At 48.3% G+C, this 16,256-nt stretch overlaps 1 protein-coding gene across 4 annotated transcripts in view; it reads left to right on the top strand.

The window, feature by feature from the left end:
* The window catches only part of WDFY4 (WDFY family member 4), a 1,820,746-nt gene that overhangs the window by 418,849 nt on the left and 1,385,641 nt on the right, over positions 1-16,256 (top strand). For all 4 annotated transcript variants that reach the window (XM_069611160.1, XM_069611162.1, XM_069611161.1 and 1 more), the window contains one exon: positions 9,617-10,212. In XM_069611160.1, the coding sequence (XP_069467261.1) occupies positions 9,617-10,212 (596 nt within the window). The remainder of the gene's footprint in view (positions 1-9,616; positions 10,213-16,256) is intronic.

The following is a 16,256-nucleotide window of genomic DNA, read 5'->3' as shown; positions in this document are numbered from 1 at the left end:
ACTGGACATAAATCCTTACTCCCTCTACCCAGTAGAACCCAAGAACCCCTCCCCTTCTGGTCAGTCTTGGATCTTCTGATCTTGATGTCCAGACCTTCCTCTGTAATTCGAACATCTTCCCATTGCAGTCCTCCTACCCCCCCTTTTCCCCCTACCAACTCAGCAACCCTGAAAGCCCCAAAAAATAACCAAGTAAAACAAGTCACAAACAATTCCCCTTCCCATACCGACCACAAACTCCCCCCACCACCTCGATGAGCCTCTGCAACAATTCCGCCGATATTGGCCTCCTCTTATCCTTGTCCCTCTTACTCTCCCTTGCCCATCCTTCCAACATCCTATTTGCCATTTCCCCCCCACTTGGTTGAAAACCCCAAAACCATTTCCCATAGAAAGCAATCCCTGCTAACTTCCCCGCAATCGTTGCCTTTGACCACCCCCTGTCCATACACCTCAGGAGAAAATTCATAACATCATCTCTCCTCCTCTCTTCCGCGTCCCATCTACCCTTCCAACTACAAGCTCCCCCTCTAATAAAATCCTCCCAGGCCCTCCTATATGCCTCCTTAGATGCCGAGGCCAATGAACCCTCCACCAGTGAAAGCGCTCTCAGCTTCCTATCTTCCACAGCTCCTCCGGAATCTGTTGCCCCTCCTGCTCTGCATCTGGAGCCAATCCACAGAATTTCTGCCATTGAAAACGAGATAATGCATCAGCGATGCCATTATCCTTCCCCGGCACATGTGTTGCCTTAAACACCACATTCCATTCCATGCAGCGCAGAACAAATTCTCTCATCAATCTCACCACCCTCTGATCCTTAGCTGACTGCCTGTTCACCACATGAACTACGCATTCATTGTCAACATTAAAATTCACCCTCTTGTTTTGAAAATCTTTCCCCCACAACTGCAATGCAACTAGTAGTGGAAAAAATTCAAGAAATGCTATACTCCTTCCTTCCTTCAACCACCGCAATGGCCATTTCTCCGCACACCACTTTCCTCCCCAGAAAACTCCGAAACCTCCCGCTCCTGCTGCATCAGAAAATATCTGTACTTCCCAAGTTACCGGGTCTCCCTGCAACCACATTGACACTCCGTTGAAACTCTCCAAAAAGCGCAGCCAAATTCTGCAATCCTCCCTCACTATCCCTGACACTCTTATCCGATGATGTGGGCACTTCGCTCCCGCCATAGCCCTCGCCATGTTCCTGCAAAATGTTCGCCCTGGGGCCACCACCTTGCATGCAAAATTCAGATGCCCCACCAAACTCTGCATTTCAACCAGCATCATTTTCTTGGCCGCCACCGCTTTTTCCAACAAAACCACCAATTTTCTCACCTTGTCGTGCGGCAAGCGTGAGGTCATGGCCACTGAATCCAGCTCAATTCCTAGAAATGTCAATACCACTGCCGGCCCCTCTGTTTTGTCTTCCGCTAAGGGCACCCCCAGCTCCTCCATCAGCTCCTGAAACGACTGTAGCATTTTTTACAATCCTCCACTCTGTCTGCCCCGCTAATGAAAAGAAAATCATCCAAATAGTGCAGCACACTCTCCCAACCCGAACTGAATGAGAAGACCCACTGTAAGAAAGAGCTGAACCGCTCAAACAAAGCACAGGAAATTGCGCACCCCATTGGCAAGGCTTTGTCTATGTATATGCCTTCCTCAAACTGCAAACCCAACAACCAAAAATCCTCCGGGTGCACCGGCAATAACCTGAAAGCCGCCTTGATATCACACTTGGCCATGAAGGCCCCTCGCCCTTCCTTCCTTATCAGTTCCACCGCCTGGTCAACACTGGCATACACAACTCCACACTCTTCCGGGGCAATAAAATCATTAACTGACATACCCTCCGGCCATGACAAATGATGTATCAGTCTGAACTCCCCCGGAGCTTTCTTCGGCACCACCCCCAATGGGGATATGACTAAATCACCCGGCAGGTCATCAAATGGGCCCACTATCCTTCCTGCCGCTATTTCTTTGGTCAATTTATGTCTCACCACGTCAACATTTTCTCTTGCTGACTTCAAATTTTCAGCCCACCTGCGCACTCTAGTGCCCTGGTACCCTAATCTGAACCCCTGACAGAAACCCTCACTCAAGATCTTCGCCCCTTCTCTGTCCGGATAAAATTGCAACCATTTTTCGAGCACCCCTAATTTAATTGGAGTAAAAGCTTTTTCCCACAACCCCTCTACCTGCCCCCCTCCCCTCCCCCTGTCCCCCTGTTGGAAACACTGCGTGAGAGGGTGTTTTCCACCACACTTGCTACACTCGTGCCTGAACCTACACAGGGTCCTTGCGCAGCCGTCCTTATTATACCCCCAGCACGCTGCTGATGACTGCCCCCTACCTCCTCCCCCCGCCCCATCATGGGCGGGGCGACCAAGAAAGGGCCGGAAAGGTACGGGCAGCCCGCTCGCCGTGTGCAGCGTCGGGGCAGGCCTCGTTGGAGCCATCCATTGCAACCAGAGATCCATGTCTATCTCCCCCCAGACCACCTGACTGTCCTCCGCCAATCTCGCTCTGAATTCCTCATCATACCTTACCCATGCAAAGTCCTAACCGTCGCCTGGCTCCCGAACCTTCCCTGAGCCCCTTAAATACCCCGGGAGGCGCTCTGCCTCCCACGGCCACTCGCTGGCCGTGTGCAGCGCCAAAAACTCCCCGGGGGGAAACGCTTCGTGTTCCCCCCGGACCCCCCCTTGTGCCTCCTATCATGTGGCAGTGAGATCACAAGGTTTGTGTGTGTTTTTTCCCAACGTGAAGTTGCACATTCAAATCCATGAATACAGTTTGGTTTGCACTTGACTGGGCGCAGTCAAGTTGCAGTGTGCCTAAAATTCCATGAATCAGGCCCACAGCGTTCTCCCAGCATCCCTCTCATTGATGATGATGCCCCCGAGAACTCTCTCTCTTCTGCTGATCATGAATGTGAATTTGCCCAATGGCTTTGCCGATGTGCTCAAGCTTCCAACCACTCCTGGAGCACGCAGCATCATGACGAACACCCATAATTGTACTCTGCATTAGTTCTTCCATCAATCTGCTTTTTCATAATATTCTTGGGATTGTCCTCATTTTTAACTTCCATGTTTGCTTTCCGCTTATGGGTCCGGATTTTGCAGTTGTCTTGAGCTCTGTTTAATAGCACAGCAAGGACCACAAGGGAGATTCAATTATCCAAGAGGTGGTAAGTGCCGCTTTCATAATTGCCCAATTTAGCACCTCTTTGATAATGAGAAGGGCAGCTGACCTCATGGTGAAAGTTCAATGTAGGACATTTGGCCAGTGCATCTTTTCTTTTCCCAAAAACTGGTACTCAATGCCAAAATGTTATAATGTGGCTACAAACATCATCAAACAAGCCCAATGTTCTTCCAATCTCTCTCCTTATTTAGCTGCTTCCTGAAAAGGCTTGTCCGCCTTCTGTGTGCCGCGCATTGGCGGCGCGTCTCCCAGAGTAAAACCAAGCACACAGAAGGCATGTGGCACTTTCTCACATATAAAACCGATTTGTCAGCCAAAAGCTGGCAATGGTTTCTGTGTTTACCTTTGCTGTATGCTGGCCATGTATTAGTAGGTAGCATTACAATGTGTCTTTCCCAGTTTAAGAGAGTGCTCACTGCACAGGACAAGTACGCATTTGCATTTAATAACCTACCAAAATAGGGTTTCCTGCAACATTTACGGCTAAGTATAAAAAGATGCACGCCTTTTATGTCAATTAGAGCCATTTCACGCTTTCCGGACACGAGATTCGCGTGGTCCTGTGCTAAGCTCAGGCTTCCCAGCCAAGCGACCAGTGTGCGAATCCTAGTTTTGGTACATTAAGTACAATGACAATAATTGTTTAATTCTTGGAGAACACGTCCACAAGGATGTCCCCTTGACTTGTGACCTGATCTCAAGGGGCCAGTGTTACAAACCCACTTGTTAAAAGAGGCTTCTGGGGCTGTTACAACTATAGCATGAAGCACCATTACGCCACCTCATTGGCGGAATAAATGCACTGCAGGGGGACCTAAGCTCACACCCAATCCCACAGTGGGTAAAGGGGGGGGGGGAGTAGCCTACAGTGAGGCACTCCAAAGCAGGGCATGTGTCACCTGCTTTTGAGTGCCTCACTGTAGGCATTCCCCTCCCCCCCCTTTTCCCACTGTGGGATTGAGTGTGAGCTTTTTCCTTGCAAACCTGATGACTACAGCTACCAGAAGTCCTTGCAGCAGAATCATCATTGATTGCCAACACCTGCACTTGCTGTGAGCTGCAAGTTAAGACTGCCTCCCTGATGATGTGAAGAGCACAGAAACCGGTAGGAGGAGAACACCAGTCTGCTTTCTTTTTTGTCATATATATATATATATGTTAGTGTTTATGGCGCATCCCTGGGAAGGTTAACTCTAATTGTCTTATGTTCTTGCTTAAGGGACATGGACTAAATGCATCTGGTCAGCAGCAAAGGCTTTTTAATTGTCTGAACAATCCAGCCACTGCCTAGTGAGTACACCAGATGGCAATCCAATGTCACTTGGCACCTTGATTAGGAAAGTGGAGTTCATTGTGTGTCACTGTGCAGACAGTAGTCCATGGCAAATCATTGCAGTGATATGTGTGCAGCAATTATTTGTGCGCTGCACAAGTCACCACCCTGTTGGTTAATGGCGTCTATGTGGTGCTCCCTTATGTAACATCAAATATACCTGTTTTTGTCTGATGTGCCCAATGTCCATACAAGAGCACACTGGGATGTTTTGTGTATGTGACTCTGACGAGCATGCCATACTGTGCCCACACTTAAACACATAAAGGAATCAAAGAACTTTCCCCAAATTGTAAATCCACTAGGCCAAACTCCCTTTCTACACTGCCACATCATGATTTTCACTAGCAGCAGGCCAGCACTAATAAGAGATGCTAATGCCAGCTCTGTTACATAAAGCATTGGCCTGCTCTTTTTTGCCAAAATAACCCCTGAGGCCTGTGTTATAGTGAGGCCGTAGTGGCTGAGGAACTGTGTACCCTTTATCGGGCATTAGAAGCTGGTTTTGTTTAAAACGCTTCATCAACTTAATACTGGTCAGGTTAAAGTTTGAAAGAGGTACAATCCTTTCTGTCTAGCCTTTCTGTGTATTGTTTATTGGGTCTCTCTTGTGCGGTATCCTGCCATATCGGTAGATATAATTCCCTAAAGATGTTTCTGTATTAGGGTTGGGCATGCCCACACCAAGACCCAGCCCTTCCTCCTCTAAAATCCTTCAGAAACAAGACGAAAAAGAGCCCCTGTACCCCATTTGAGTTGCTGATGTTACAGCCTTTTTATACTCGCATCCAAAAATGTAAGATGTCCAAATGAGCATGTATAGGAAAAGCCAGCCAGCTGTAGTAAACAAAGGCTACCGCTGGGTGGCTTTCCCTTCATTAGTGCTGTAGGCGGAGGACGGGGACCGGAGACCAGAGCAGGAAAGCTGCAGCTGAATCTCGGTAAGTGCTTTTTTTTTTTTTTTTTTTAAATAAACACTAGCTGCAGTTTTTTTTCTAAGTTTTCCGGGCTGGAGGAGCCCGGAAAACTTAGAAATAAAACCACAGCTTTAAAAACGTTGTATTTATGTTTGCGGTTGCTTTTGAAGTGACCGCAAACATAAATACAACGTTATTGTGTTGGAAAACGCTGCGGTTTTTCTTTCCAAGTTTCTCAGGCTCCTCCGGCTCGGAGGAGCCTGAGAAACTCGGAAAGAAAAACCGCAGCGTTTTCCAACACAACCGCGTTGTTTCTGCCTGAATCTGCTTTACCATTTGGGGCTCTCGGGCTCCCGGGGAGCCCGAGAGCCCCAAATGGTAAAGCAGATTCAGGCAGAAACAACGCGGCATTGCGGAAAACAACCGCGCTGTTTCTGCCTGAATCTGCTTTCCCATTTGGGGCTCTCGGGCTCCCTACGGGGAGCCCGAGAGCCCCAAATGGGAAAGCAGATTTAGGCAGACAACGCAGCATTTAGCATTTCCCATTTGGGTCTCTCGGGCTCCCCACGGGGAGCCCGAGAGCCCCAAATGGGAAATCAGCTGCAGTTAGAAACACTACGCGGCATGTAAACATAACCGCGTGTGTTTCTGCCTGCTGTGGCTTTCACTTTGGGTCTCCGGTGCTGGAGCACCGGAGACCCAAAGTGATAGCCACAGCAGGCAGAAACACACGCGGTTGTGTTGGAAAACGCTGCGGTTTTTCTTTCCAAGTTTCTCAGGCTCCTCCGAGCCGGAGGAGCCTGAGAAACTTGGAAAGAAAAACCGCAGCGTTTTCCAACACAATAACGTTGTATTTATGTTTGCGGTCGCTTCAAAAGCGACCGCAAACATAAATACAACGTTTTTAAAGCTGCGGTTTTATTTCTAAGTTTTCCAGGCTCCTCCAGCCCGGAAAACTTAGAAAAAAAAACGCAGCTAGTGCTTATTTTTTAAAAAATAATAAATAGCACTTACCGAGATTCAGCTGCAGCTTTCCTGCTCTGGTCTCCGGTCCCCGTCCTCCGCCTACAGCACTAATGAAGGGAAAGCCACCCAGCGGTAGCCTTTGTTTACTACAGCTGGCTGGCTGTTCCTTCATTAGTGCCGCAAAAGCCAGCACAGGAGGGCCTCCATTTCACAAAATGGATGCGCCCATGTGCTTGCTTTTGCGAATTTTGAGCTTGAATAGCTCAAAATTTTACATAGGAAGTTTTAAAACGGAGAATGCTAGTATTTTTTTTTTATGTTGCCTATCTATTTTTTAAATAAAATTTTTTACTAGACCATCCCTTTAATCAAGATGTGTCAGAAGCGCGTGTTTCCGACCTTTCGGGTTTCCTGTCTCTCCTCCGCCTGCCCGCAGTGCTGATGCCACACACGCCTCGGCTGTACCAGCCTGCAGTCTTGCTAGCACACACACATATTGACTGTAGGGAGGCAGTCTATGGCTGGCCACAGTAGGTTAACATCGCTTCTAAGTGGGGTCTTGATAATGTGGAAACAGTGGCAGCAGCAAAGAGCAGCTTCTGCTGCAAACTTCTTCAGTAGAGGGTAACACTTGCTCTCATTCAGATATAACACAGTGGGGGCAGGTGCTCATCCCAGTGGCAGGAAAACCTGAGCGGTTTTCCAGGTACAAGCCTGTGATCTTTTGCCATTGATCACATCAAGAAGGACAGTGCGTTCATCTACTGCACGCCTAGGCCTCAAGCTGCCTTCTGCTTCACGTTTCCACAACTCTCGCAGGTTTTCATTTTCGTCGGTCCTCCGCAGGGGCGTAGACAGGATTGAAGGCCCACCCACAATCTGTAAAATCCCACTCAGCAGCGCTTTTTGGGCATTTACAGATGTAAGTTTCTCTCTGGTGGGCCCAACTACATTAGCTTCAAGCCCCGCTTGTTAGACATTCCTGACTACACCTCTTCGGCCCTCACATTTTCTAAAAAAATAAAAATAAATAGCCTCTTACACCAATGTTGCTCTCCATTGCCGCCTCTGGAGTCCTCTAGATCTTTTTCATTTTTTGTTAAACAATTATGAAGACCGCTGCAACCCGGGAGAAGCAAGGAAGACGCAGACATGGCCCAAAGTAATTTTTCTTTTTTAAATCTTTAAAACGTGAGTAATCCTTGCATCTTTAAATCAAGGTGGCTAAGCAGGTGAAAAAAAACGTCCATCTGGCCAACCCTGCTGATGACATGACTTGGGTGGTGAGCGGCTGCTGTCGATAATACTGCAAAACAGGTTATCATCACATATGTAGACAACAATTCTACCTAAAAGTGACTATTTCAGAAAATCTTTCTTGAACCAAATAGTACTCCAAATGTCCTGTGAATAGTAGAAATGACTCCAAAATTCCCAGACTAGACCCATAATAAAGTCTCACCCTGATCTATGATTTCTCGTTGTCCTGTTATCTCTGACATGTCATTGTGTAAACGTGTGCCCTGATGCCCGTGGGCTATGACGCGTTACAAATAAATAAATACAATACATATTGAGAAATATGAATATGTTCTCTGTAGAATACCTTCTGTGATTTGACCATTAACCCATCTCAATATCATCTCATTCAAATCCGATTTTGAAACAGATATTATACACCCTTTCCTGGTGGGCGGATCTTGTGTGCAGTGTGTGCGGGTCTATGGCAGCACTTTACCATTGAAATATCCGGCAGGGCAACATCGAAAGCCCACCCAAACCATGTTAATCTCTTTTGACACCTCACAACCCTTCCATGTCCCTCGTCCCTCTCTCTCCTTCTTTCTCGCTGTCTCTCACTTGCTACTATCCAGATTCCTTTGCTGAAGGAAGGTGCACAGTAGGAGCTAGGAGCACCACAGTGAATGGAAGCAAATCCTAGCTGAGGGCTAATGTCTACCCCCCTCACCCCACTTGTAAGATGCACTGTGTTCAGGATGAGGAAAGCGAGGCTAAGGTGATGTGGTAGTGCAGGCGTCAGCATACCCACCCTCCACTTGACTTGGCCAAGTAGGAGTTGGGCAGAGTGACTGGCAGAGCCTGAGGTAATTTCCTGTAAAGCAGGAGGAGTGAAGCTGGGAGGGTGAAGGTTATACAGCACTGAAGTGTCCTGTATGTTCACCGTTTGTCCTGGGGATTGGATAGACATGTCTTTGTTCGAGCACTAAGACCCCACGGCCTGCAAAGAGTCAGCCATTTTCTTTTTTATATCGGTGACTCTTCAAGCTCTTTACGTACTGTCCGATTGCTGCTATACCTCGCTGCTCATTTATTCTGATTATCCTTGTGCATTGCATTTGAGTACCATAAGTCTTCTCTGTTGTTTTACTGAGTGATTTTAGGCTGTGTGAGGACCTCTGAAAGGCACAATGCCGGACGGTTCTGCTTTTCTGAGAGTGCTGCTGGCTCCTACATGTGTGTTACTAACACTGAAACTGTCGGCTTGTTCATTTGTTGAAATGGCGGCAGCTATGAGATGGTTTCCTTAACTCTAAATGTGCAGCTCTCTATGGAGCCTCCTGATGCTCACAGTAGAACAAACAACTGTGGAACTCTTGGGTGGCTCTCCTATTTCCAACAGCTGAACTGTCCAATTGTTTGCCTCTTTGCTTCCAAATGTTGGCCATGCAACATATAAGGAAACCACAATCTAAAGGTCTTTTTGATGGAAACAGTGGAACATTCCAACAGTTTCCTTAATACTATCAGAGCAATTGCCCTATGATTTCCCTGCTGCTAGAAGCTGCACTGTTGTATTGTGCCTCTGAAACGAACAGTGAGGCATTCTAGTGACTCCCCAGTAATAGTGGAATTGTCCAATTGTTCCCCTATCACTAACAGTGAAATAATCCAGTGTCTGACCAGGACACTAGTGGAAAAGTCCAGTGGTTGTTCATTTACTAATTGTTGGTCAGTGCAAAATTCACCTAGATGTTGGTGATAAGGCTGTTGTGTCATTACACTTTATAGGTCTGGCATTCCCCCTGATTCTTTCTGTGGCACAGTTGGACATATCCCCTATGCAGTGCATAACGGCACAATATGTTCTATGTTAGGGATAGTTGATTAGAAAAGTCCACTTTCTGTGCTGACAACCTCACTCCCTTTTCTCTTTCAGTCTCTGCTTCGAGTGCTCTGGATCCCAAAGGCACGCTCTGCCTTCCGCACTGCCAGTGGATTCAACGGCCTTCTCTCTGTCCTATCAGAAATGGAGGGGGCTTTGCGCGATCCGCCCTGCGGCGTCTGGTCCACCATCCAACCGCATCACACCCTGGAACTGGTCAAGGCCACAATGAGTGGGATCTCAGCAGCTCTGCACCAAGACGTAGTCAACTGTGAGTTCTTCAGGAGCAAACGCCTCTTCACGAAACTGGCTGAGGACCTGCAGCTGCTGGGCTGTTTCTGTGTCCCAGAGCAGGGACGGGCCATGGTGGAATTTACAGAGAGGCGGACGTTCCAAGAGTTTGTGCATCTGGCACTGCATTCAGAGACACCTTTCCCCTCTTCTCTAAAGAACTGCATAGCACTATCCTGCTTCCTCAACTCAATTGCCTTAGGATCCCTTCACTTGGAGGCATCTCCCAATGAGAGGAAGCAACCATGTGGAGAAGCTTTTGAAAGTGCATGTACGGGTGCCCAAGAAGGAGACAACCAGGATTGCACTGGGGGACAAATTAATAGGCGAACATCCTCATGCAGTTTACCAGGAAACAGGTAAGACCTATTTTTTTATTCCTTTTAGAACATACTGACGTGCTTTGCTTCCTAGGCTGTTTCACTTCATCTTCTGCAGGCACCAAAGCAGAAGATCTGATATCTATCTGCGGCGTCTGCTTGGCACAATGCAAGAGTTCTGCTTTGTAAGTCTGTACACTTTGTGTGACCCAAAGGGTAGATCTGACTGGCCTGAGCTAGCAAGTTAATAGTTTCTACAGCCAATTTCTATGCCTGTAATGACTGTGCGCTTACACATAACGTTGTGCGACAGTGGTGACTTTACAAAACACAATTTTCCATTTCTGCACCCTTATTTGCAAATGGTCGAACCAATTTGGTCGAAAACCAAATGGTCGAATGTTTTTTTATTTTTTATTTTCACCCCTTTTTTTGGGGGGGGTGTCCCCCCAACCCCCTTTTTTTCTAAAAAACCCTTTTTTTTAACCGAAAACCCGAAAAATATATATATTTCTGATGTTTGTTAATCTGCTTAGAATCACATGCTGTGCATAGGTCCGACATCCAGTGGTCACTGCGGAGTATTGCATTTTGTTTTTCGTAGTCGAAAAGGGGACGTCGACAAGGCGTGTCTGTAACACTATCCCTATAGTGACGTGCGTTGTACCCACAATCCCTCACGCGTCGAGGTCCCTCAGATTGTTTTTTTCCGCCCAGTTTCTGGTCGCCTTTCGCGGAGCTCCTAGAGAGACATTGCTATACTTACCACGGACCTCGGTCCTTTTGTCATAACTTAATATACTGGTAACGATCCCTCCCCCTCGACGTTAGCTGCGAAGCTGTTTCTCCGCCGAACTATTTTCGACGGAGAGGAAGAGCGGAGGAGATCCTTCGGCGCTGCCGAACACGTGGCCTGGCCTCGACGGCCAACTTACAGTAGGGAGAGTGGGGGTTAGAACTTTGTCTCTTCTCTTTGAGAATGTCTTTCTTTCTCCCTTTTCTTTCCCTTGGGGTTGTTATCGCCAGCTATTATTGCCTCAGCTATGGAGAGGACACCATTTAAGTTTTGCCCACGCTGCAGGGGCAAATATACTTGGAAAGATAAGCACAAGCTCTGTAATCGTTGCTTACCCCTCGATCACATAGAGAACAGCTGCGCAGCCTGCAAGCTCTTAAAACCCAGGACTCTTAAAGAACGTAGGGTTAAGAGGTGGGCAGACTACGCGATGTCGAAGTCAGTTTCCTCACCCGCTGCCGCTGTTACTGAAAGTGACGAGGAGTGCGATAACTCGACGTCCGTTACGGAAGTCATGAACCCCCAGAAGGAGCGCTCACGCTCCTCGTCGTCCGTCCCCGGCCCCGACGGGCTCGGCTCACGCCCTGCTTATGGGGATGAACACCCCGGCGACAAGGACGCACACAAACCCCATAAGGCTAAACACACTACCCACGGCTCTTCTTCGTCGAGAACGAAGGATCCATCAGCGCCGAAGGGGACGCAGGGCACTCCGGCGTCTACCGCAGACCGTAAAGGTCACAAGCCCCACCCGCAAACGCAGCCGCGACCAGCGATTGGGCTTCCATCTAACACGGGCGCTACCCCAAAAACATCCGACGCAACGCTCCATAGAGCGACCGTCGAGGTACAACGCGCAACGCACACAACGTCGACACCAAAGCCCTCGACGGACAAAATCGTGGCCGAGAGCCTAGCGAGAATTGTCGCCGAAGACGAACGTACGCGGACGACGAAACAAACGTCGAATACCGCGTCGAAAAAACACAAAAGTAGCCAGGAACTGCCCCTTTCTCCAAAGGACGCTTCCGAACTACCTGAAGGCTTTTCAGAAGGAGACGGGAACCTCTCGTCGACGCTGTGGGAGCGTTCGAAACGATTCGAAGGCGAAAACACTAATTTTCCCCCTCTAGACTATTCAGGGGTACCCCATGAGACCCTTGAAAGACTCCATTCTTGCATGGAGAAAATGGAAAGGTTTCTAGGAAACCAAGACCCACCCACTCACAAAAGACAAAGAGAATGGCCACAGGATGACCCTAGAGTCAAGATTCCTAGGCTGGTTGACCTCACTGAGGAGGAGCAATACCTCCAAGAAGATGAGGAGTGTTTGGGTGGAGAAGAAGAGGTAGAACTTGAGGAAGAGGGCTTCGAAGAAGATCCTTACACCACTCCTACAGGGTTTGAAGAGGATACAGCTACCTCGCAGCCCTGGCATTCACCGTCAGTGCAGCCTTGGCAATCCCCATCAGTACATTCAGACCCTGATGCCTTTCTCCCTTCTCCTCTCAAGGATTCACATGGGAACTCCTCTCCCATAGATGACCAACCTTCCCTCAATGCACTATTGCGCAAGGCAGCAGCGCATTTTGAGATTGATACAGGGGAAACTCTTCCAGACATCGACTTTGTAGAAAAAGTCATCAAAGAGCACAGTGGAACAAGCTGCGCAGCGAAGCAGAGGAAGCACCTGAACCTCTGCGTTCTCGCCTGCTAGCTATAATATCAGAGGGCACACTGGTAAACCAGGGCATCGTTAAAAACTCCCTAGATGCCGCTGAGACGGCTGGCCGCTCCCTAGTGCAGGGAATACTTCTCAAGCGCCACGTTTGGCTACGCAATTCAGGTTTTAAGCCCGAAACCCAAGCCTCCCTCATAAATAAACCCATTGAACAGACGCATCTGTTTGGGAAAGCAGTAGATGAGGCCCTAGAACATGCTAAAAAAGAGTTTGATACCATCAAAACTCTTGATCAAATTTCTAGGCCCCCTAACAGGCGAGGCTATGGTAATAAACGCTCCTTTCGTGGCCAAAGACAGCAGCAGAACCAACAACAACAATATTACTCTGGCTCCAACTGGCCCACCAACCAGGGTAACACCCAGTTCAGTCAAAGAGGCCAACGCCGTGGCAAAGGAAGAGGTCGTGGCTCCAGCCCCAGAGGTTCCACGCCCAATACCAGCAAATGACCCGAAAATTCGGGTCCCCTCCCATGCATCACCGGTCGGGGGCCGGCTAACATCGTTCCTTTCAGCATGGGAGGGAATCACGTCAGACCGTTGGGTATTATCCACCATAGCCCACGGATACTGCATCGAGTTCAACGGTTCCCCGAAGTACAAACCCCCACGGAACCGGCGCATGACACCGCAACACCTCTCCATTCTTCTTCAAGAAGTGGAAGAACTACTGAAGAAAGAAGCTATAGAGCCCGTCCCCCTATCACAGGTAACAGAAGGTATTTATTCAGTGTACTTCCTTGTACCCAAAAAGGACTTAACCATGCGCCCTGTATTAGATCTGCGCCCAGCGAACATATTTGTCAAACCCCAAAAGTTTCGTATGGTGACCTTACAGGAGGTAATCCCACTGTTATCACAAGGGGATTACATGACAACACTGGACATGAAAGATGCATACTTTCATATTTTAATGTTGACATCGCACAGAAAATACCTCAGGTTCAAAATAGAGGACAAACACTACCAGTTCAGAGTACTACCCTTCGGGATAGCATCTGCACCAAGGGTATTCACGAAAGTACTGGCAGTGGCAGCGGCCCACCTGCGCAGATTATCCATCCCGGTATACCCTTACCTCGACGACTGGCTCATAACAGGGGATTCTTACGAAACATGCTTCTCCAATACCCAAAAGACCGTAGACCTTTTGTCCCAACTGGGCTTCTCCATCAACGAAAAGAAGTCCAGCTTAGACCCCAGCCAAACCAAACAATTCCTAGGGGCTCTAATTCGAACAAGGGACGGCCTCGTATTCCCCTCCAACGAGAGGGTCCAAAACATGCTGTTTCAAATTCCCCATTATGTAGCAGGCCGAGAGGTGACGGTACGCAAAGCAATGCGCTTGCTAGGGATGATGGCGTCATGTATTTATTTGGTACCTCACGCGCGCCTGCGCATGCGCCCAATGCAAGAGTGGCTCTACAGCCAGTGGTGTCAGGCCAGCGGACAATGGGACGATCTAGTGGTGGTCTCGCAGGCCTTGGTTCTCTCGCTACGGTGGTGGACAAAAGAAAACCTGTTATTAGGGAAAACTTTTGCCACACCCGCAGTGGAAGCCACTCTAACCACAGACGCATCCCTTACAGGATGGGGGGCTCACCTATCCCATCAAACGGCACACGGAGTGTGGACTCCGAGTTTAGCATCCAAGCATATAAACCTGCTGGAACTACTAGCGGTGTTCAAAGCACTGAAAGCCTTTCAGGAACACTTACAAGGAAAGACAGTGATGGTCCTCACAGACAGCACCACAGCCATGTACTACCTCAACAAGCAAGGGGGCACTCACTCTCCAGGACTGTCCAAGCTGTCCCAGAATATATGGAAGTGGGCTCTCAAACACAACATGTTCCTACTAGCACAACATGTACCAGGGGAACTCAATCTGCTAGCAGACAAACTCAGCAGAGACTTCCCCCTGCCCGAAGAGTACGAATGGCAATTGCACGAAGACATCGTCTTAGACATCTTCACGCAATGGGGATTCCCGGAAATAGACCTGTTCGCAACCCTGGAGAACTCACAATGCCAAAGTTACGCCTCCAGGTACCCCCAGAACCAGTCCAAGGGGAACGGTCTGTTGATTCAATGGTCAGGGAAATTTGTTTACGCCTTTCCCCCGACTCCCCTTCTCAACAAAGTGGTGCACAAGATGCACCAGGAGCAGGTTACCATGATACTAGTGGCCCCAATGTGGGCACGGCAACCTTGGTTCGCTCACTTGATGGAGATGTCCCTATCTCCCCCAGTGAAACTTCCCTGCCCGTACAACATGCTGTCACAAGACAAGGGCAGGACACTGCATCCATGCCCTCAGACCATGAACTTAGCAGCCTGGCTCCTGAGATCATAGAATTTGGACATTTACAACTCCCACAGAGATGTATGGACATCCTCAGGGAAGCCAGAAAACCTAATACTCGACACTGCTATTCTAGCAAATGGAAAAGATTCGTTATCTGGTGTAGAGGTACTAGCATCAACCCAGTTGACTGCTCTCCTACTGACATTATTCTATACTTGACCCATTTACTGGATTCAGGTTTAGTATTCAATTCCATTAAAGTCCACCTAGCGGCACTTTCTGCATACACCACTTCCCAACTTAAAGTGTCGTGGTGGAAGATACCAGTTATCAAAGCCTTCATGGAGGGGGTAAAAAGGATACACCCTCCGATAGCTAACCCAGCTCCCGGATGGGACTTAAATGTGGTACTTTCCAGACTCATGGGCCCTCCCTTCGAACCCATGCACAAGGCAACTCTTAAAGATATCACCCTTAAGACTGCTTTCCTAATAGCTATCACCTCCATTAGGAGAGTAAGTGAACTACAGGCTCTTTCTGTACTAGACCCCTTTGTAACAGTTCACAAAAATAAAGTGGTTCTACGCACACACCCAAGGTTTGCACCTAAATTCATCTCGAAATTTCATGTAAACCAAACTATAGAACTACCAACGTTCTTTCAAAACCCTTCCAGCTCAGGAGAAAAAAGTCTGCATACACTAGATGTACGCAGAGCTGTCATGTTCTACATGGAAAGAACCAGACCACTGAGAAAGACTAATCAGTTCTTTGTCTCGGTGGCAGCAGGAAGAGAAGGAGATGCGGTCTCAAAATCCACTATATCTAGATGGATTGTTCAATGCATCACTCTCTGTTACACTCTTGCTAAGAGAGAACTACCCTTCAAGCCAAGAGCACATTCCACTCGAGGCACTGGGGCTTCCATAGCATTCATTGCAAATGTTCCCCTTGAGTCCATCTGCAAAGCGGCTACCTGGAGTTCTGTGCACACCTTTACAAAACACTACTGTCTAGATGCACACTCTAGATCTGACTCCCAGGTGGGACAGGCAGTATTAAGACATCTTTTCTCTACTGTTCCTTCTCATAACCCACCGCCAACTCCGGGTACTGCTCGCTAGTCTATGCACAGCATGTGATTCTAAGCAGATTAACAAACATCAGAAGACAATGCATTACTTACCGTAAAAGCATTTCTGATGGTTGTATCTGCTTAGATTCACATGCGCCCACCCT

This window comes from Ambystoma mexicanum, chromosome 8 (genome assembly GCF_040938575.1).
Source record: "Ambystoma mexicanum isolate Mex_15411 chromosome 8, UKY_AmexF1_1, whole genome shotgun sequence".
NCBI classification, from domain to species: domain Eukaryota; kingdom Metazoa; phylum Chordata; class Amphibia; order Caudata; family Ambystomatidae; genus Ambystoma; species Ambystoma mexicanum.
This window is presented reverse-complemented; position numbering and strand designations above follow the sequence as displayed.